This window comes from Pongo pygmaeus, chromosome 4 (assembly GCF_028885625.2).
Source record: "Pongo pygmaeus isolate AG05252 chromosome 4, NHGRI_mPonPyg2-v2.0_pri, whole genome shotgun sequence".
NCBI lineage: Eukaryota > Metazoa > Chordata > Mammalia > Primates > Hominidae > Pongo > Pongo pygmaeus.
The window spans coordinates 5,290,466-5,311,986 of record NC_072377.2 but is presented as its reverse complement, the minus strand read 5'-3'; the positions used below and the strand labels follow the sequence as shown (position 1 = coordinate 5,311,986).

At 45.8% G+C, this 21,521-nt stretch overlaps 1 protein-coding gene across 6 annotated transcripts in view; it reads right to left on the bottom strand.

The window, feature by feature from the left end:
* ADAMTS16 (ADAM metallopeptidase with thrombospondin type 1 motif 16) overlaps window positions 1-21,521 on the bottom strand; it is a 174,912-nt gene that overhangs the window by 13,054 nt on the left and 140,337 nt on the right. For 3 of the 6 annotated variants that reach the window (XR_010126359.1, XM_063664642.1, XM_054489493.2), the window contains exons 19-21: window positions 3,161-3,362; window positions 2,864-3,058; window positions 383-607 (exon numbers count right to left, since the gene is read on the bottom strand). The exons of 2 other annotated variants lie outside the window; for them this stretch is intronic. Coding sequence is in view for 3 of the 4 variants with exons in the window: in XM_063664642.1 (XP_063520712.1) it covers window positions 383-607; window positions 2,864-3,058; window positions 3,161-3,362 (622 nt within the window). In the remaining variant the exon portion in view is untranslated. Of the gene's footprint in view, window positions 1-382; window positions 608-2,863; window positions 3,059-3,160; window positions 3,363-15,439; window positions 15,686-21,521 lie in introns of those variants that run through there. One more of the 6 variants, XM_063664645.1, reaches the window with a different exon arrangement.

Below are 21,521 nucleotides of genomic sequence, written 5' to 3'. Positions count from 1 at the left end.
GAGGGTGGGCTGAAAAGAACTGTAAACTTACAACCACCTATTTATGCCAGGGCTCACATTCCTTTCCTGTTCACACTCATCTCTGGGGAATTCAGCCCAGATTTTACCCAAAGCATTGCATTTCCTTATACTTAATTGGGTGACATTTAGAGGAAAACACATGTGCCCTAAAAGATTCAGCAACACTTGGAGACCATCCTCAGAAAGCCACACCCACACCGAGGAACCAGGCCACCCGCACATGCTCTGGAAAGAAAACCTCATGCAGTAGCTTGGCCAGCTTTGGGGAAAACACCCTTGCAGAAGCATCCCCGGGAGCCAGCTGCCAACCCCAGGCCAAGCTGTGCTCGCTCACTCTCCAGGAACCGAGGGCCTCCCCTACCTGAGACCAGGGTGAGGCAAACCAGCTGCCCCTCGAGGGTCCCGCAGCAGCAAATGGGGGGTGCTTGGGGCATGGAAGCAGGGCGCAGGCACGTTCCAGCTCCAGGCTGGGCTTCGGCAAATGCGAGCACTTCTTTGAGGCCAGCTCTCTATACTTTCCAGAAACATACTTTTCAGCACATTTTAAGAATCTTTTCTGTGTTCCTCTTTCACATGTCACAGAGCACTAAAAATAAGAGAACAAAAGATGTCAGTGAAAAAAATCTCTTTTTGCAAAATCTGTGGGTTAAAATATCAGAGATATCCGCTTGAACATTTATATAAGTGTGAACATTCAGTGAAAATTATTGGACCTTAGCATTTTTAAGAGACATTATAGAATCTATCATTAAAAATAAGAGGACCTTGAGGTCATAGTGGCGCAGCATCATGGGGCATAAGTAGGGGCGGGGCAGTCAGAAACTATGAAGGGAGTAATTCTAAAGCTACCATTTCACTGGAAAATTAAAATGCTGGGCTGTCACTGATATCGGAGCATACTGAAACTTAATACATAAGTACATGTGGTAACTACCACGGCTCCATGGATTAACCCACCCAACTGCAGTGATGTTGGCCCCTAAAGCTGGGGCAGGTAGAAGAAACTCAGGGCTCACAATCTTCCCTAGGCATCTGAGTGCTGCCTGTGAGGAAAGGAAGCGTGTATGGAGAGCAAATCCCTTAGCTCCCTGCTAAGGTAGGCTCTAAGCTTGAGCTGCTCCAGTTGCACACACCCTGGCTTGTGCAGAGGTGCCCTGTGCAAACCAGCAGGCCAGGCAGGAGGCTGCAGCCCCCACTTGCAGGGAGAACACACAGGAGCAAGGCACACTGTCTCACCACAGACTGGGTACGGAGGGTCTCTGGGACAGAGGTCCCGGCCCCTGGCATTGCTGTCTCCTGCTGGGGTAGAGCGGACGATGCTGTGCAGCTCCAATGGACCTCTGGCTGAAGTTCCCCCAGGTTCCCCAGCAGAGGAGCCCAGGTGGCAACATCTGCCCAGGTCCTGACCTCGCGCTGGCACCTTTAGGCTTACGGGTGTGCTTTTTGTGCATCCTGATCGAAGATAGAGAGGACTTGGAACACTCCTCTTGGTTGCTCGCTGATCCAGGCCTAAGAGAGAAGCTCTGACGTGTGTGTGTGTGTGGTGTGGGATGTGTGTGTTTGTGTGGTGTGGGATGTGTGTGTGTGTGGTGTGGGATGTGTGTGTGTGTGGTGTGGGATGTGTGTGTGCATGTATTAAATTTCAGGGCGAGAACTTTCTACCTGGACACAGCCCACAGATTATGCAGCCCTCGTCGCTTATTTTCTGTAGACTCTGCCTCCAGGGATATGCACCCAGGGATGTGTCTTTTCCAATGACAGTGCATTCAGTTCTGTGGGACACTCATTCCTACCCTCCAGGTGAAAGAGGACCTGAAGTGCATTGTTAGCAATGGCAAGCTCACTTAAGCGAGCAAGGGTGTTCTTATTTTTTAGTAACAAACTGAAACAGTCTCAACAGGATTCAATGCCTTGCTTGGCACTTCCTACCAATCTGAACAAAGAAGGCATCGTTTGAGGGTGGAGAAAACGCAATGCCTGATGAGATCCGGGTCCCTCCCTGAGGACCGTGGGATCAGGGAGGAGCTTTCGTCCCACAGCTGCTGTGGCAATGCAGAAGCGCAGCTCTGGGTTACGGTGATCTCTCAATACCCCGTTCAGACAGGTTCATGCTTGGCTGGTGGTGCTGTTACCACTCTGTGGGGTGTAAGATTTCCAAAGTGCTTTTGGAACCACTTGATCCAAAGCTAGTCATGAAACCATCAGTATTCCAAACTCATGATTCCAACGTTATTCCCATGATGAAGGGCTCCAGGACAGCTCCTGAATGGTGTAGAGGAAAGGGCTTCCCAGCCTCCTGCAGCAACAGGTGATCGATTTCAACAAAACTAACAGGAGAAACTTTCCTTTCACAAATAGAACAGCTGCCCCGGAAACTTGTCTCAGGAAATGGGTACTATTTCTTCCCAAGCAACCCATGTTATTCCTGCTCTCCAGGAGCCACACATTTCCTGGAATGTGGCTACACCTGCCCAGGAGTTAGCTGAGTCTCCAGGGCCCCGTTGTCAGTGAGATGAGTGAACCCCTATTCTCATGCTCACACCCCCTCAACCCTCTCTTCCTCTGCTCCACGCTGGACCAGTGATGATGACATGGACGCCACTGTGTGATTTGCTCCCAGGACACGATTCAGAAGCCAAAGGAGATTAAGCAACCCCATGAAGTTGACGGAAGCTGAGAGGGTGGTCCGAAGCTGGCGGACCAGAAACTTGGCAGTGCAAGGAAGCCAAGAAGAGATAAAAAGGGAGAAGACAGAGGAGTGGGAAGAGAAAAACCAGGAGAGATGAGGCAGTCCCGAGGGGAGAGCTGGTCAATCTCGCTCCCCCGAGACCAGTGCACCTACCTGGGACCAGGTGGACACCAGCCACTGCAGCTTCTTGGGCTTGTGGCAGCGCTGAAGCAGACAGGCTTCATGCATCCTGGGCTTGGGCTCTGAGGTGCAGACAGCATCGGGCAGCAGTTGTGCTCTGGCTGAGGGGTTGGTGCTCTTACAGGCCACTGCCCGCTTCCTCCACCCCTTCCCACAGGTGTGTGAGCACTGCACAGAACAGTCAGGATCAGCACCCAGTGAGGGCCATGTACAACACAGCAGATCATGCAGGGGCCCTGCTGCCGCCCATGCCAACCCCGCCCTGGTTACCTCTGCCCAGGGCCCAGTGCTCCATGTGGGTGGGCAGCTCTGAGAGTTGCAGGCCTGCCTGCTGGAGGGAGCAGGCTGAGGGCACAGGCTGGCCGGGACTGGCTTCGAGTCATAGTGCACCCGCCGTGTGCACTGCACGGGGCGGCTCTGGGCACCCCCGCCACACGTCCGACTGCAGGCACTCCAGTTCCCCACGGACCAGCTGGGCAGGGACAAAGAGATCTCGGTGAGGGATGGCTCCATCACTCTGATAGAAGTGGCCCCACATCTGATGTGGAGGTGGCTGCGCGATTTCCCAGCCATGGTTGTGTGTGTGCAGTTATTTTCAGTTCCACCTTTCCCGGGTGAGAATTCCTACCGGGGTGTCCTTGCCCCTGCTGTTTCTCACCTCCCTGATCCCGATTCATGCTCCACCATTCTTTCCCTTCCTCTGGCTTTTGGGTTCCAGTGGACTTGGAAAGAACCCTATTCGGCACAGTGTGTCTGTTCTCTTCTTTTTTAAAAAATGCAAAATTTCAAGCATATAAAAAATAAAACACTCTGGTTTCCTGTCCACTCAGCTTTCACAATTTTCAGTGTATGCCCCCAAGCCCTACAGCATTTTGAAGGTGATTCCAGATATGGAAACATCTCAGTATGCATCTCTAAAAAATAAGGATTTTTAAAAATATAACCGTAATATCATCATAACATCTACAGCATTAATGATTCGTTAACATCCCTGAAGGGCTAGTGTTCCAATTCCCAGCTGTGTCGTTAATATCATAATTTAATATGTTTGTTTGAGGAATCCAAATAAAGTCCAGATTGTGCAACAGATTCACATCTTCTCTTTTAGTCTTTAGGCTTTCCCTTAAATTTTGTTTATTTTTATGTTCAATGTATTTGTTAAAGAAACCAGATCTTTCCCTTATTGAGTCTTCCACAGGGTGTTTTGCTGATTACAGGATTCTTGGAATTACATCTCTGTGGTGTTGGTTCTTGTGTTCCCCTGTCCTCTATTTTTAATTCTTTAGTGGTTGGTTCTAGAGGCTTCTTCAGATTCTGGTTCTACTTTCTCACATGATTATTGCGTAAGTGATCATGCATTCTTCCAGCAGGAGGCTCAAGATGTCTGATTATCTTTCTTTCAATTTGTTAGCAGCTGTTGATGCTTGTAAATGTGTTTTTCTTTCCTGGTGATAAAAGTATACCCCATCAACATGCATGTTGTCAGGTGATGGGGTGCGGAGTGGAGTCGGAGCCAGGTTTTGCCCAGTGGCATCACCTTTAATCAAGACACTGCGCCTGAGTGTGTCTACCAAGCCTCAGCTGGTTTCACACAAGCCCATTTGCAGGAGGGCTTGGTGTGCACCCTGGAGAGGTCGTCAAGAGGAAGGGGGAAACATGGCCCCATAACAGGACTCACTGGGCAGGAGGGCTTGAGCTCCCTCCTGGAGTCACTTCTGAGGACTGGATGATTTCCATTCATGTTAGTTTCCCTGTGTAACGCCCTGTGGGTCAGTCACAAGGGGATGAGAGGGGAGCTGGCTTCCTCACCACCTCTTTGCAAGCACATCAGTGCAGGGCACCAGGGGTCCCACCTAGGCGTCACCTGCGAGGCTCTACCTGCAGCTGTGTCTGTGCTGAGGACCCAGGGCAGGGGCATCCTCTCTTCCACTCTATGGCATTGCTGAGTAGAGTTAGGGCAACAGTGACTTGCTCCTGAATCTCAGGGTAAACCAGAGGACTTGTGAAGATGCTCAGGCTTCTCCTTTGACCCTCCATCCTGTGCCCCCACACTGAACCCCACAGTCACCCTCAGGTTAGGTGTCAAAGCAGAAGCCCAGAGAGCTTGGCCAGGAACTCCGGAGGTGCCTCTGGCAGCAGCCACGGCACCTGGGAGAAGTATTCTCGAGAATGGCATTTGTGGACCCAAGTTACACAGAGAGAGACAGAAAGGAGAAGGGAAATCCCGCTATGATCCCTCCTATGAACATCACTATGACTCTTGCTTCCAGTGCTTTCTGTGTGTAACCATATTTTTAACATGGTTCAGAGCAGGCAGTATATGCAAGTTTTATTCAGCATTCAAAAAATTCAGTGTCTAGGCTGGGTGTGGTAGCTCAGGCCTGTAATCCCAGCACTGTAATTCCAGGCTGAGGCAGGAGGAATAAGCCTAGGAGGAGGACGCTTAAGCCTAGGAGCTTGAGACCAGCCTGGGCAACATGGCAAAACCCCGTCTCCACACACAAAAAATACAAAAATTAGCTGGGTGAGGTGATACACAACTGAAGTCCCAGCTACTCGGGAAGATCACTCGGGCCCAGGAAGTCAAGGCAGCAGTAGGCTGTGATTGTACCACTGCACTCCTGCCTGGGTGACAGAGCGGGACTCTGTCTCAAAAAATAGAATACAATACAATAAATAAATAAAAATAAAAATTCATTGTCCAAAACAAGCGTTTTTCTTATACTTCAAAGCCTTTATAAACACATTTCAGTGTCTCTAATTCCACAATCTGGATCGAGGTATACAGATATCTAAGTAAGCAAATACAGACAAAAAGTTTGGACCTCAAGCTCCAGGAGATCTAGGAACATCCTGAAACTGCTCCAGTTCTGTGCACGCCTGGCTGGACGTGATTTCTGAGCAAAATGATGAGTGCCTTTCCTCAAGTTCTCCAGGGAGTCTGTGACTCAAGTAGTTTTAGAGCCAAGGTTTGGACTCTTCTGAAAGTTCTGAGGATGAATTAGGTGGTAGAACCTTGAAGGAGAGGGAAATTGATGCTACTTTCTGGATGGGAAACAGAATTGATCCCACCCCGAACCCTTGATAGCCACACCACATTACTTACAGCCTTTAGAATGAGCACCATGATCGTTTTACCTACTTTGGTTTGTAGAAGCCTTGAATTATTTCGTACCAAGTGTTTTTACTGAAAATATTCAATTATATTTTTAAGAAAATTATACAAAGACTACAATGTAAATTTGTGTACACATAAAATGTAAACATGTCAGGGTTGTAGGAGTTGCCCTATACGGATTGTGGTAATGCTTCAATTTTTCAGTGTCAACAAGATTAGTGTGTGTTTTTTTTTTAATTCCATGTTAAGCCACCTAAATTACATACACATCCTCATTATGAAAGATTGATTCTTGGCTTCCCGGCTGTGATAATTCTGCATGTAAAGCCTCTCGGTTACTCTGTTGCCACTTCTGTGTGCTTTCCTGTTGTTTTTAACTTTCCTCCCATTTCTTACATTTGCTCTCCATCCTGCAGCCTTATAAATTACAATGGGTATTCTACACTGAGGCTGCAAAAGATATGCTGGCTGTTCAAGAGCTTTTCACACCGCCTCGTTACGTCTTCTGTCTCCATCATCTTAAGACGTCCCAACTGGGTCGATCCATTCTCTGCCTTCTCTCTTAGCTGCACATCATTCAAACAATCCTCCTGAACAAAGCTCCTTCATACCACATCTGGAAACACCAAGTGTCTGTTTCATTTAAAAAACCGAGCTTTAGGGGAATGTCTTCATTTCAGCTCATGAATGAGTCAAAATCCACGCAAGCTTCTGTGCTAATGTGTGAGGGTTCCATGAGCAGTAACAAGCTGTGTTCAGTTGCCCACCAGTGGCTACAAGTGTTCTCGCTTTGTTTTGGTTTTCCTAAGTCCACCAACTGGAAGAATGCAAAGTGGCTGGTATTACCCAGATCAGTCAGTTTCCATGGCAGGACTCTGGAGACGCAGTCTCCACTGGCCCTCAGGACCTCCACTGCCCAAGGCTCCCTCCCAGGGTGTGCCTTTGTGGCTCTCAACACTGCCCAGAAAAGTGACGGGGTTTACAGCCTTCACTCAACAGTCTACTCAGGATTTCCCGGTATCATCTAATCAATATGCAATATCCCTAATGCCAAACAGTCTTTAGTCATTTCTCAACAAAATGACTCCCTCTTCCCCAATAAAAAAAATTAAAATGACATTTTGGTTTTTCCATGTAATGCTTTCTTTGAAGACGCAAGTTTCCAAAAAGGGTTTAGTAAAGTCCCTTATCATGATGCACCACACCAGCAGATTATGTGTTGTAACGACAATTCAGATGCAGAGGCCAGCCCTGGGCTGGCCCCGAGCTGCTGCCTAGGGCCAAGCCCCGCTGGGGCAGCCATGCTCTGCCTGTGGCTTTCACATCAGCAAGTCTCCCTGAGCCCTCCCTTTTAGAATTTAGTTTCAGTGTCTTTTGTCTGCTGATTCTTTTTGAAGTTTCACCATCCAGCACTCTGTTGTTCTATTTTCAAGATAACTCTAGGAATTCTAGGCAGGAGTCTCTCATAACACAATAAAGACAGAGAATAACAATGGGGCAGAAACCTTGTCACGACACAAACCTACACGAGGCATTGATGAGTATCAGGGCTCCAGCTGCCAGCCGGATTTAGTCCAGAGTGGTGGGTGCTGGATGCTGTGAGACGCAACATTAGAATACAGCATTCGCTAGGCGGTGCCTCTTCAGCATCAGAGTTAGATGTGGGGACTCCTGACTTCCACAAGCTGGTGTATGGGTCACAACTGTCCAATAGGCTGTTCTAAATTAAACCGTTCATGTCACTGACTATACCCAGATACTCACACACTGCAGACTCAATGGCCCAGGGGTCAAGACAGCTGCCAACACGGTCTGACAGGATCAATATTACTTGGTTTTTGAAGACACAACAACCTTGTCTTCATATAAAACAGCAGCATCTTCACGTGTATAATTTGAGATCTAATGTAATGTAAGTGAATTGAATGTTTTAAAGATAACAATGCACATTGAACAATAAAGAGATGACAGTTGGAAGAATCTGCCTCTTCCATAGGGAAAACATTAGTTAACAAATTAACTAAGAGTGCAGGCCGGCTGCAAGCTGAAAGTACAGAGGCCAGGATCCACAGAACTTGGGAGACAATGATGTCCTAAGCCTGTCTGGCAGGTGGCCAAGGGCCTTTTTAGCTTGCATCCTCCTCGGTTGGCTTGGGGATTTGCTATGGGTCTAGGACAAAGGACGCTTCATCAGTATCACCTGGCGCCAGCTACACTCCAAGCAAGTTCAAAGGTAGAAGTCCAGCTCTGAAATAAACAATGATTTCTGTGACCAAGTAGGTAAATGAGCACAGTAGGTAGAATGAGTTATTAGACAGATTGCACTGTGTCCACACACGATGCCTTCTGGAGCAATGCACTCCAGTCTCCAAATCCTCCTAAGTCCACCAGTCAGTACATCAGAAATCAAATCCTCCAAAAACCCAGCAGTTGGGACATCAGAAATGACAGCAACATGCCAGCTCATCCCTCCCAGCAGCAGTTGGTTTGCATAGATGTTCCTGACACTGCCTGGCAGGGCAGGGCCCTTGGGCTGTCTCCTGGGAGGTGTCCATGTAGGAGTTAATGCCAGGTTCTGGTCTGGTTTTTCACATAGGAACGGGCAGCCCATTTCTGATGACTGGTTGGCAAGGAACAGGGCCCAGCACTCCAGGGCTCGCTGTGAGCATTTGGAAGCTGCAACTTGACAGTCACTTCATTTTCTTCAGTCTCAAAAGTCAAACCACTTTGCCTGACTTGTGAAACCCAAGGAGAGATTTACAATGAGCCAGACACAGACCCTGAATTGTTTTCACCTCTAAATGCAGGATTTCTTTGCTGAAGCACACAGAGCCAAACCGAGGACATCAAAGCTCCTCACAAAGGCGGTGCTGTGGGCGTCAACTTCAGGGATTGTGAGGAGCCAAAGGTGTGTGAGGAGTTACTACTCCGAGGCCAGCATGCCATTTTTACCAGGTTTTCCTGTCTCACCATCCTGTCATCAGAGCTTATCTTAAAAGGAATCAGTATGATCTACAGAGCTTTCACTGATGGGGGAAAGACAGGAACATGGAATTATGAGACATGCAGACCAAAGAAACTGATCTCGCTTTTCAAAACAGCCTCAGTAATTCCCTCGTTCAACAAAAACCCCTCATCTGAGGGTTTCCTCTGCAGAACACTGGGGGCTTTTGCATTCCCTTTTAAAAGGGAACTAGTCAACTCTAATTGGCAACAGCACTCTGGTTCTTGGGATACTGCCCCTCTGCCCACTTTCTAGGGAAGACTGGAAGAAAGAGCAACGCACCCTACTTTTTTCATCAGAGTAGGAGGTTTTCTCTTCTGTCTGGTGTTGACTCCTGCATCCTCTCTACTGTGCTCCACAACCATATATGCCATTGCTTACAGACACCTCTGTCTCATGGGTAAAGGGCATCCAGAGCCAGTGGTCCCCACCTTTGCCCTCTATGTGCTGGGAAGGGCTCCAGCATTGATCTCATTTACCAGCCTTGTCTTATGTGTGTGGAGACTGTGCTCCCAGAAGCAAGGAGATGCACATTTTACTGCCAGTTCCCTCTCCAAAACAGTGCTGTCATCACAATCAGAATCATTCCTGTTCTACTCAAAAGAACGAGAGTATTTTGTCCTCTTCAGGTTTCTGGGCTGAAAGGGCACTTCTCCCTTGCCACTTCTTCAACACCCACCCATTGAGCCAACGGTTTCTACTCCAAATACCTTTGCTGTGGACTAAAAACTACTGGGGTGGTAACACACGGGTAGGCAACCTAACGATCTAGACCTAATTACATCTGAGGTTGAGTCCTGTCTGAGTAAGAGGTAACTCCCTCCTCTTTACCAGGCTTAACATCCAAAGTTCTCATGCCCAAAGATAGCACAAAGGGGCAGCTGCTGTGGGGCTCTCAAACACCTGCACATTCCTGGTCTCGCTCCTGTTCTGTATGAACCAGAAATCGGACGGCCTTGGCTCTCTAGGGGTTAGGGGTCAGGAATCTGAAACTGTGCAAAGCCCTGGGGGCCTGGATGACTGGCAGCTTTTGAAACACGATTTTGGAAATGTAACATCCAGCTCTTCAGAAAATCCCCGAGACTGGCCACAAAAGTTCTGAGCTACCCTCCCTTCCCCTTTGTGGCCTCAATTTCTTGTATTAAAGTTGTACTAATTTTATTTTTTAACCATTATGAGGACTAACTAGGATGGCAGGGAGTCTGATAAATCGATTCTTCCGGAGGAAAACAGATGCTTTAATTCCCTGTCATTAGCATCTCAGCAAAGCCCATCTGAGCTCCTCTGTGGAGCAGGCTCTCTGGTTCTGCACAGCCCTCCTGACTTTGAAGAGCGTGTCTGCAGCAGGCTGCTGGCTCAGAGCCCGTGACTTAGCCTCTGTGAGTGCAAAGTCATGGAAGCTTGAGTTCCTTCTCAAAGAGGGACCCGCCCAGAACCAAAGGGGTTTCAGAGCTGGGATGGACCACAGCCGCTTCCTTATATACTGACTCTTCCAATATTGAAATATAGATATCTGAAAAGTAAAGGTAATGGTCTCCAATATTAACATTCTTTCAAGCCTCCTAAACAACTCAGCTTAAGAACTGAGGAGATATTCCTAGCCAAGGATGTCCTACCCTTAGGGCAAGATCTTAAACTTACATTGTATTTGGACATAGAAGGTTGTAATGGATGTACTGATAACTGTTCAGGTTACAAACATTCTTCTGCTACCCTGACATGGAAGCACACAAGTGGTTTTCCACTGGGTATATAACTTCCTGTGCAAGACCCTTCGGCTTTCTACTCTCTGGAGGGCAGAGCACTAGAGTATTCTCTGGATCTATTTGTCTCCTAGTGGCTCTCTACCTGTCTGCTCCGTTCATCTCTGGACACTAGATGTGCTGCCTGGATGGGCTCCTCCCTGCCCACTGGTTTACTTCCAGCCTTGTTAGAAACTCTTCTTTAGTCATTCTGAGCTGACACATGAGACTCACTGCGCCTCTTCATCCCTTGGCAAAACACATTGGCGGCCGCCCACACCATGCTGAGCGCCAGTGGGTAAGGTGCCAGCCTTGCCCAGGGATGTCAGCATCCTTCTGCTGCCACTCCAGGGCTCACAGGGAATGGGCTGAATCTGTCCTCCAATCTGTTTATGGCAGCTGAATTTGTTATTGGAGTTATGTAATATAATTAAATTTGGTGTAGCTCTATGAAACATGAGCATTAGAAAAGAAGAGCTGTTTCTATGAAAATGAAGTTAAATCTTTGGAATGACTCAGTGGAGACCAGTCATTAAACAGCATTGCTGTCAAATTAGGTGTGGCTGAGACAAAAGTAAAATATTGAGGAAACATACAAATTTTAAAATGACTTCCCACTCAGATAAATGGGACAAGTTTCATCCTTCTTTAAAGAAACTCAAACTAGAAATTATATGCAATGAGCATGTTTTATGAAATAATCCACTTAATTCCTTCCATAGGCAGACCCTACTCAAAAAAATGCTTGGGCCATAATTAAAAGAATTAGCAAATGAATGCACATTTGTGTCTTTTAAGTGAAAATAAATGTTTCAGGTATGTGTGTGCATTTTTTAAAAATAATTTTTCCTTCTATCTACTTTTTTCATCAGAGTAAGAGGTCTTCTCTTCTGTCTGGTATTGACACCTGCATCCTCTCTGCACTCCACAGCCGTATAAACCATTGCTTATAGACATCTCTGTCTGGTGGGTAATGAGCATTCAGAGCCAGAGGTCCCCATCGTTGCTCCCTCTTCCTTTCCTGTCACCTGCCCTTCTTGTCATCCTAGAAGTGGGATGCCCCTGGCTTCATCCTCCAGCCTTTTCCTGATCCTACCAAATCACACAGACTCTGCTTTCCGATTTTCCAGCAAAGCTACTCCCTCCTGTGTATCTGATATTCATGTTGGCTGAGTCCAGGTTAACTTGATGTGTCAACGTGTCTGGACTGCAGTAGACAAATATTTAGCTGAGCATTATTCTAGACATTTCTGTGAAAGCATATTTAGGTGAGATAAACACTCAAATCTGTAGACTTTGAGTAAAGTTGATGACCCCTGTAATGGGGGTGGAACTCATCCAGTCTGTTGAAGGCCTGAATAGAGGGAGGTATCCCCCAAAAAAGTCTGGGCTTCAGACTTGAACTGCAAAACTGCAACTCCTTCCTGGGTTTCTGGTCCACTGATCTGTCCTGCAGATTTTGGACTTGCCAGTCCCCACAATCACACAAGCCAATTCCTTAAAATAAATCTTCCTTTGTCTCTTGTCAGCTAAAGAAAAGGCAGGTTTTTAAAGAATTAAAGTTAGTTTTATTTCGAAGTCTTACAGATGATTGCAACCAGGAGAGCCTTTACCTCACACATGCACATTCACATATAATTGGTTCTGGTTCTTTGCAGAACTCCAATACAAGATCCCTGTCATTTTTCACAGGAATTGCTCCTTAATTGTCCCCTAGCTTCTGAGTCTGAGTTGATAAAAGCTAATCTCCACTCTGCTGCCAAGAAGAAGTACTTCCAGTGCGAAAATGAACATACAGCATTACTATAATATATGAAATACTCCATGGCTCCCCATTTCCCAGGGCATGGGGCTCACGCACATGGACCTGTGGCCTCCATCCCCCACCTCTCTGAATGTCCACAAGCCCCAGTGTGTCAGCGGTTCTGGGAGTTCAAAGCTCCCAGGAAAGGGCCACTCAGCTGTTAGACTAAAGATGGGCTGTGTTGGCAAGATACCACAGGATGGCAAATCTCTGGTGTTGCTTCCTTTACGTCCAGACCAAGGGTTCGTTTGGCCACACCAAGTACCTAACTAACATGTCCACTGGTTGCTTTTTTACCAAACGCTCAATTAGGCAGTCTTGCCCTATATGTGGCCCCTGCCTCAGCAATATAGTAAACTCTTTTTCCTTTTAAAGGAAAGGAACGCAAGCTCACTGCAAGCACACTGGAAAGGCACGGACAAGGACGGAAACACAGCTGCTCCCGATCTCAGGACAGAGAAGCCCCCTCTCATAGCATCCAAGCTCCAGGACAGACCTGCCAGCCTCAGCTCCCGAAACCCGGCCTGGGGTGCTCCCCTGCCAGCTCTTTTCTGACAGTGCTGAAGGGAGACATCGTGATGCAGGGATGGCAAGAATGAAATCACATCTTTTAAGGGAATGAGAGAGACTGGTTTGCGGATCAAGAGGAAATAGCATGAAAGAGCTCTGAGGGCTTCATCCTGGGCAGGAGGCCACTTTGCCCACTGAATATTTTCTTCTCACATAAAGGACTTGCATGAGGGAACCGAGAAAGGAAACTGGGAGCACACAGCCACACGAGCCAGTGACTCCTAACTGTCCTCAGGTTCAATGCTACACCCATCGAGCTAAGAATATGCCAGCGCCATCATCAGAAAAATAATGTTAGGAATTACACCTCATAAATTAAAAAAGAGCTAGAAAACCGTGACACCATCAGAGCCTCTTCCTGCCACCTGCACACAGGCTAGGAAATGGCCTGTCAAGGTGCCCTCCATCTCTGTGTCCTCCACTGGGTCCCCTAGACTCACATGGTCACTGTGGCTTCTGTTCAGTGAGACACACTGCCTGTGCCTTGCCTTCCATCCATGGCATTCGCTGTGTTGAAGGGAATGAAGGAATGCCTGTTATCCCTGTCACAGACACCACGTGGGGCCCAGGCGCCAGGCACCACAAGCCTGTGCACCCTGCCAGACCCGATCGAGGGCCTCCCTGGACATTAAAAATGGCTATGAAGAGGGATGACAAACAAATGTGTCCCAAGAAGGGGTGAACGTTAAGATAGGCTGTGCAGGAAGTCAACAGTGAAAGGTTATGGTGACAGCAGGGCAAGGAGGCCTTGAGTGTGGCAGGAATGAGGGCTGCTAGGACAGGGCCTGTGAAGACACTGGAGGAGGCAGTGGCAGGTCCTGGAGGGTCATGCAGGCCACACGACGGCATTTCGGTACCAAGCAAATGACAATGGAGAGCCATGGAAGGCCGGACTTGGAGAAGTGTCTATACTGGGTTTGTATTTTATTTTATATTTATTTTTTATTTTTTAAATTATTATTATTATTTTTTGAGCTGGAATCCCACTCTGTCACACAAGCTGGAGTGCAGTGGCACAATCTCAGTTTGCCTCCCGGGGTTCAAGCCATTCTCCTGCCTCAGCCTCCCAAGTAGCTGGGATTACAGGCATGCACCACCACCCCCTGCTAATTTTTTGTATTTTTAGTAGAAATGGGATTGCTTCATGTTGGCCAGGCTGGTCTCAAACTCCTGACCTCAGGTGATCCACCCCATTCAGCCTCTTAAAGGGCTGGGATTACAGGCCTTGAGCCACTGCGTCTGGCCCAGGTTTGTATTTTAGAAAGATCACTGTGATTGCATAACAAATAAGACACTAGGGGAAGCTAGACTGTAGGTAGAAATTTCTACTCAAATCTCCTGAGGCTGCAAGGGTGAGAGGTTGGTGGCCTGACTATGACTAGAGTCTCATTTCCATTAGAGGGGGCCATTCTGTCTGTCCACAAAACTTATGCTTTATAACTTGACATTTCATCAATGCCTCTGTGAAACTCACAGGACTGAGCACATGCAAAATACTAAACATTTGTTGACCAGTTGACAATGAACATCACCCTCCTCAATTCACATATACAGAGCTATGTTATTTCTTAAATACAGTAACATCACTAGAAGTTTCCTTTTGGGCTCACCATAATGTACTGGTGTTTCAGCAGATTTGCTTTTGCCTGTGGATATAGAAATCCATAAACTTATAGCCAGGCACCAACAGGGCAACACAAATCAAAGTTCTTTGTGGTCTTGCCCTGGTCCATGACCCTGGCTGGCTGACTGCCCGAGGACAGCCTTTCTGTGTCTGAGGCCTTGTGGTGTGTGAGCGGCGGGGGAAGCAGTGGCTCTGTAGTCAGGTTGCCTGGGTTCCAATCTCAGCTCCAACCTTGCCAGCTGGATGGCCTTCAGGAAATCATTGGACACCAATGTCTCCATTCTCTCCTCCGCAAAGGGGAGATGGTCACAGTAGCTTTTCTATGCAGTGCTGGGCAGGCTGGGAGGACTAGCAGACAGGAAGTGCTCAGGAAGGGCTGGCTGTGGTTATCATGATTTCACTCCTTCGTCTCTTCCTCATCCTATTCCCTGCCTCTTCTCCTCCTCAACCCTCACCTGGGAAAGGGAGCTCATTCACATGTGGTCCACAGGATTCCAGACATTCAGTCCCTCAGCCTGTGTACAAGAGGGAAAGCCATGTTTTCCTATAGCAGTATTATTTTATACTTATTATATACATCCCTTCTGAAAATCAACAAAGACCTGACTGGTAAATATGAATTAAAAAAAAATCACAGAGACACAGACATTAATTTTGTTGTATTGCCTCTTAGTGATTTTCTGGCATGGGTAAAAATGATGTCATGATATGGTCATTACATGGAACTATGTGATTTTGGAATATTTACTCTTATGAGAACTATTGAGAAATTTTAGAATTTCTAAAATTAGAAGGACGGGGAGGTTGGAAGAATGCAGAAAACAATGCTCCCGAGCAGTGGTAACTGGATGGATTTACTTATACCTAATGAAAAGAAAGTGAATGCCATCTCAATGATGCTGGAAGAGCCCGCACAGGTGTTCCTCACCTCGTCTGGGGAGAGAATGAAAGCAAATGGTCACAGTGGGAAGAACAGGTCTTTCAGGTCCTACGCAGTGAAAGTTTACAAGGGGAAAGAAAAGATTGCCAGTGCCTCTTACAAATCCCTCGTTTCAGACAGAAAAATGATATTAAAAACTTGATTAACTCCCAAGGGAAGCTGCTCCCAAGCCCACTGCAGCATGGAAACAAGAATTTTAGGGCCTCTATTTTGTGCAACACCTTTTTTTCCTTTGAGACGGAGTTTCGCTCTCGTTGCCTAGGCTGGAGTACAAAGGCTCGGTCTCAGCTCACTGCAACCTCTGCCTCCCTGGTTCAAGTTCCCATCTCAGCCTCCTGAGTAGCTGGGATTACAGGTATGCACCACCACGTCCAGCTAATTTTTGTATTTTTAGTAGAGACAGGGTTTCACCATGTTGGTCAGGCTAGTCTCAAACTCCTGACATCAGGTGATCCACCCGCCTCAGCCTCCGAAAGTGCTGGGATTACAGGCGTGAGCCACCGCGCCCGGCCTGGGCAACACCTTATTAACATTCCCAGGGGAGAAGTGGCCCTTCTGCCCCAAAGTTCATGGACTGTGATAGTGAGACCGCTGACTTCGTTTAGACATTTTAACAGCTGGCTAGGAAATGTCTTCCTCATACAGTTTAGGTGAAAGCCAGCTGCAAGAACGCCAGCTTGTGTGTTACACAGATTTAATGATTTCAGATCTGACTTGCTTCTTTACCTCAGGAGATTTTCCTATCCTGAAGACAGGCCATTTTCTTGAGAAAGGAAATATGTTTCCTAAATCGCTGAGAAGATAAATGTACTAAACAATACATCATCTAAGTCAACGAAACATACTTGCATGTTAATAATGAGATGACTGTAGACTGAAACTAGATTTAGGTTTTCTGAACTACTTGGAAATTCATGACTGCCATGCCGTTAACACTGCTATTTTGCCCTGATTGAAAGGTGATGTAGAGACACCACTTTTGATTAAGACACTCATTTTGCTGGAGGATGCTTTCATCTAGCCCAAAAGTTGGCAAATATCTTATTAATGGGCCAGATAGTAAATATTTCAGGCTGGTGGAGATCTCTGCTGCGAGGACTCATCCCTGCTGCATCAGTGAGAAAACCACCGGAAACCCCATGTACATGAACAGGCCTGACCGTTCTGATGAAACCCTATTAACATAATCAGGTATGGCAGGCTGCACTTGGTGCACAGGCATAGGTTGCCACCTGCTGATTTTACCAATTCTACTTATAAATAATCGAACTGGACATATCTGCAAAAACCAGAAAGCAACTAGTGTTTTTACAGCACCCAAGATACCTTACAAGATAGACCTGTTGGAGTTTGATACCTATGTTGAGCCTAGCCATCATGGATTACTAGGAGACTAGGACAAATGACCCCATTGTTGGGAATGTTAACAATGAAACAGCAGCAATAACAACAAACAACAACAAGCCAACATATTGAAGCCTGAAGTTCTAACAAAATATCTGCAAATCTTAAAGGGATGAAATGAAGCATATGCAGACAGCTTCAAATATTGCAGTAAGTAAGAAAGCAAACCAGTCGCACCTTACATGTAGTGTATGAATTTGGTTATTAACAGCCACGCAGAATCAGTGCCCCTGGAGGACAAACCAAACGCTAGGCAGGGCACTAAACTTTTTTTTCTATTGAGTGGTTTAATTTTCCCTGCAAACCAGTGATGTGGACAGATGCTATTATTTCCTAAAAGTGAAGTGCAGAAAGGTGACATAAGTGGTGTGAGATGGAATTTACACCCAGGAAGCCCAGCTCCAGGGCCTGGACTCTCATGACCAGTTCTGGTTCCTTTTAAAGCGCACATACACACCAAGTAACCCATTCACATGCATTAGCCCACTTAACAACCCTATGGGGCAATGCTGTTAGAATTTCATTTCACGAATGAGGAAGCTGAGGCTAGAGACACCGAGGACCCTGTCTGTAGCCACAGAGGTCGTTGATGGTCAGCATCATACAGCTGGAGCGGCAGGATCAGGAAGGGAGCCCTGTGAGCCTGGGTTCTTATCCACCGTGCTGCATTGCTCCCAGATAAATACAACTTCTGCAAGGCTGGCTTGTCAGCTGGAGAAAAATCTGATGTGAGTTTGTAATTTAATGTTGCTTAGCTCTAAAATGACCTAGAAAAAATGTATATATTTAGTAATTTTGTGGGCTTGAATATTTTAACTGGACAATGGCAATTTATATGATGCCTATCTATTTCATACCCAGATAAGTATAGAATTCATTACTCCTGGTAAAAGTTGTATAGTTCTACTTTCTGGCTGATTATCTACTCGAAGAAGTTTTCCGAAAATTCTTGAATGATTCAGTATTGAATTAGTGTCAAGTTATTCAGAGCCTCAATCATTCCAAACAGGTTTCCCTTAGTCATTATGCACATTTAGATTGTCTATAACATCTGAAATATCTTTTCCTGCCTCTCACCAGAGCCTTTTACATGGTATTCTAGGGAAAGCCTACGTGTCTAACATGAATTTAAACATTTCATGAGTAACGTAGGTTAATTTTTCTTTCTTTTGAAATGAATGACCTTCCCACAGTAGATGGTTTAATTCATTTCTCAAGGTGTGAAATGCAATTTAAATCACAGAGGATTCACTAGCAACTGTGTATGGGCTTCCGTTCTTCAGCTCTTCGTTTTCTTGGGAACACTGTCAGTTTCCCATTCTATTACAGACGTGAACCCTCCCCACTGCGACTCCTTCCTTTTACGACAAGGATTTTAAAATGATGGCCTCCTTCCTCCTCTAGTTTCGGGCTTTTCTGGCATTTTCGCATTAGGGTTTCTTGGATGTTTACTCTGAGATTAACACTTAGAAATGATCTTCTCCAGGCTCTTGAGCTGTTTTTCTGAAAATTTTTTCCAGGTGTCCTCCTGCAGCAAACCTAGATGCTTTGAGGCTGACCTGCAGCTGCATGGTTCCTAAGGCTCCTGAGCTCCACCAGTACAGGGGCTGTGAGGGTCTGGGCCGAGCAGGACTGGCCAGTTAGGACCATCCACAAAGGTTTTATGTAAAGTCTTCAGTGACAGGGTCATCAGGAATCACCATAAATCTAATGGGTTTTAAGAAAGAAACCAAAGAAGCGGATTGAATCCATATTTTACACAGATCAAATCCGCAAGCAAGCTGACACCGTCTGTGAAATCAACATCAATATCTCGCCCGGAGCCTCAGGGACATTCTTTACTTTCAGGCAGTAAGAATATCTTGGTCACATCATTGGATCCACGAACTCTCTACGTCGCTTTCTAAGTGGTTAGCTTGCTCATGCTAAACAAAATTGGGAATCAAATTTCCTTGCTTTTAAAGAAATTGGTGAAAGCAGTCAATGGCAACTGAATGATGAGGCATATGAGGTATAAGCCTCTGTAGATGGGTCTAGGCAAAGAACTGAAAAGTGAAGAGTTGAAATGACAGCCGACTCAGGAATACTGACTGTCATTTCCACATAGGATTTGAATTTTTACAATGATTTGTAAGAATCTGTAAGTTTTATCTTTTAAGCTTTCAAATAGCTACAACGATGAGACTCAGGTGTGGAGGCATCACACGCTGCAGACAGTTTTTCTGGCCGATAGACGCTGCTGGGCCAGGGGTCTGCCAAGAGCATATGGCTAACATTTGACATTGGAGTCATCTTTCTTGATAAGTCTGGAACAATTCCATTCTCTGCAGGAAGGACTTCATACTGTGGCACTTGAGGAGATTAATCAGCTCCAGGAAATGAATATATTGAGTAGGTAGAACAATATTTATGTAACCTCTTGGCTCCCGTCCCTTGAAACTACCTTTCAGATGCCTTCATTCTTCTTCAAGATACCTTCAGATTAGTTATTTCTGATTTTCTTACTAAGTCTTAGGTACTCATTGGTTGAATCTTTTTCCCATCAAGTAGGTTCTATATGTTAGCACATACTAAAGGTTTATAAAACCTCTTTTTTTTTTTTTTTTGAGACAGAGTCTTGCTCCGTCGCCTAGGCTGGAGTTCAGTGGCACTATCTTGGCTCACTGCAAGCTCCACCTCCCGGGTTTGCATCATTCTCCTGCCTCAGCCTCCCGAGTAGCTGGGACTACAGGTGCCTGCCACTGCACCCGGGTAATTTTTTGTATTTTTGGTAGAGATGGGGTTTCACTGTGTTAGCCAGGATGGTCTCAATCTCCTGACCTTGTGATCCGCCCGCCTTGGCCTCCCAAAGTGCTGGGATTACAGGCGTAAGCCACTGCACCCGGCTAAAAACTCTTTAAAATATTTAAATAATATTGTTAGATATTTAGTTTAGTCAGCTAAATAATTAGTTAAGCAACAATTACTGTTTCATTCTTTGGAATCTACTTCCAAATGTAAAGCTTTAGCCATTACATCACAAAACTTATCAAATGAATCATGTTGAAAATGTCATATTTATCTGTTGCTCTTAAAAACATTGGTCCAGAAAACTAAGGGAATATGAGGAGGAATATACTGTACTGTGTAATGAAATTAGCTGTATTATCATTGGCATAATTTATTGGTCTATGCTGCAAAAAAGCCTAATGATTCTGTGGTATTTATGTATATAAATATAGACATCAGAAAATACTCTATTTTAGATTTCAATGGTTTTACATATGCTCAGTATTGTTACAACGAGTTGGGAGTAGAGAAAGGCTGTATTTAAAGACCTCATTCTCTAGTTCATCCCATTTAAATGGGAAAGCAGCCAACCCATGTAGCATTTATAATAATTCATTCTGAAGGGTCATATGTAGAACAGAGGAGCAGTGTCTGGGTAGTTTAGGCAGTGTTGTGATGTCGTCTTTGAAATGCCCCTATGATGCAAAGTCTACACACACACAAGTCGCAAGAGAGAATTGCATTAGCATTCACAAACTCAGGAAAGCACTGGGGAAATTCAATTCTTTGAAGTAAAGAAAAGGTTCTCCTGAAGAAGAAGAAGAAGTGAAGGCATCTAAAATGCTGACATTACTGGAGAGTTGAATGCAGACATCTAATGTACGGTTCATTGTGTATTACAAGCTAAAAGGCATTAAGTGGCCTTGAGCACCAGTGAAAAATCTCATTGTCTTAAAGAAATCAACATCTATTGCAAGTCTCTGAACCATCTACAGTCAGATGATTCCTGCTGATTAATCCAATGTCCAAATCCCTCTAGTTTACAGAGTTCCTATAATACTAATAGCTAGTATTTAATGAGGTGCTTCATCTGTGAAATTTTTAATTCTCACAACAAATCTGTGTGGTAGCTTTGATTATTGTGCACATTTCAGAGATTAATAAACAGGTGCAGAAATACTAACAAATGTGCCCAAGGCTTGCAGGAGCATGTCGTGGAGCCAGGATCCCAGCACAGACAGGCAGACGGGGCTGCACCCGAGTTTGGAACATTGTGAGACCCACCATTCAGAGGTAGACTAAAGGCATGCCCCAGATGTGGGCACAGTGGCCACTGGGAGAGTGTGGCCACTGCCAGTGCTGAGGAAACTTTTCACAAGTATCCTTCACTGCAGGTGGAAAGGCAGCATGGTTTTCAGAGAGAAATAATGCTCCTGTTGGTCAACACACCAGATTCTGAGTTAATGTCTTTGGTAACTAGAAGGCCATACAATTATTTAATGGGTGTGGACCACTCTTTGATAGCTTTATTTTTTTTGAAAAAAAGACATCTCTCTGAAACTTCTTTTTTATCTTAAACATCATGGTGGTCATTTTGGGAGAGATGGTGCAAGTGAGGTAGTACAGGTTCCTTTTCCCCAAATCAAATAAAGGCTG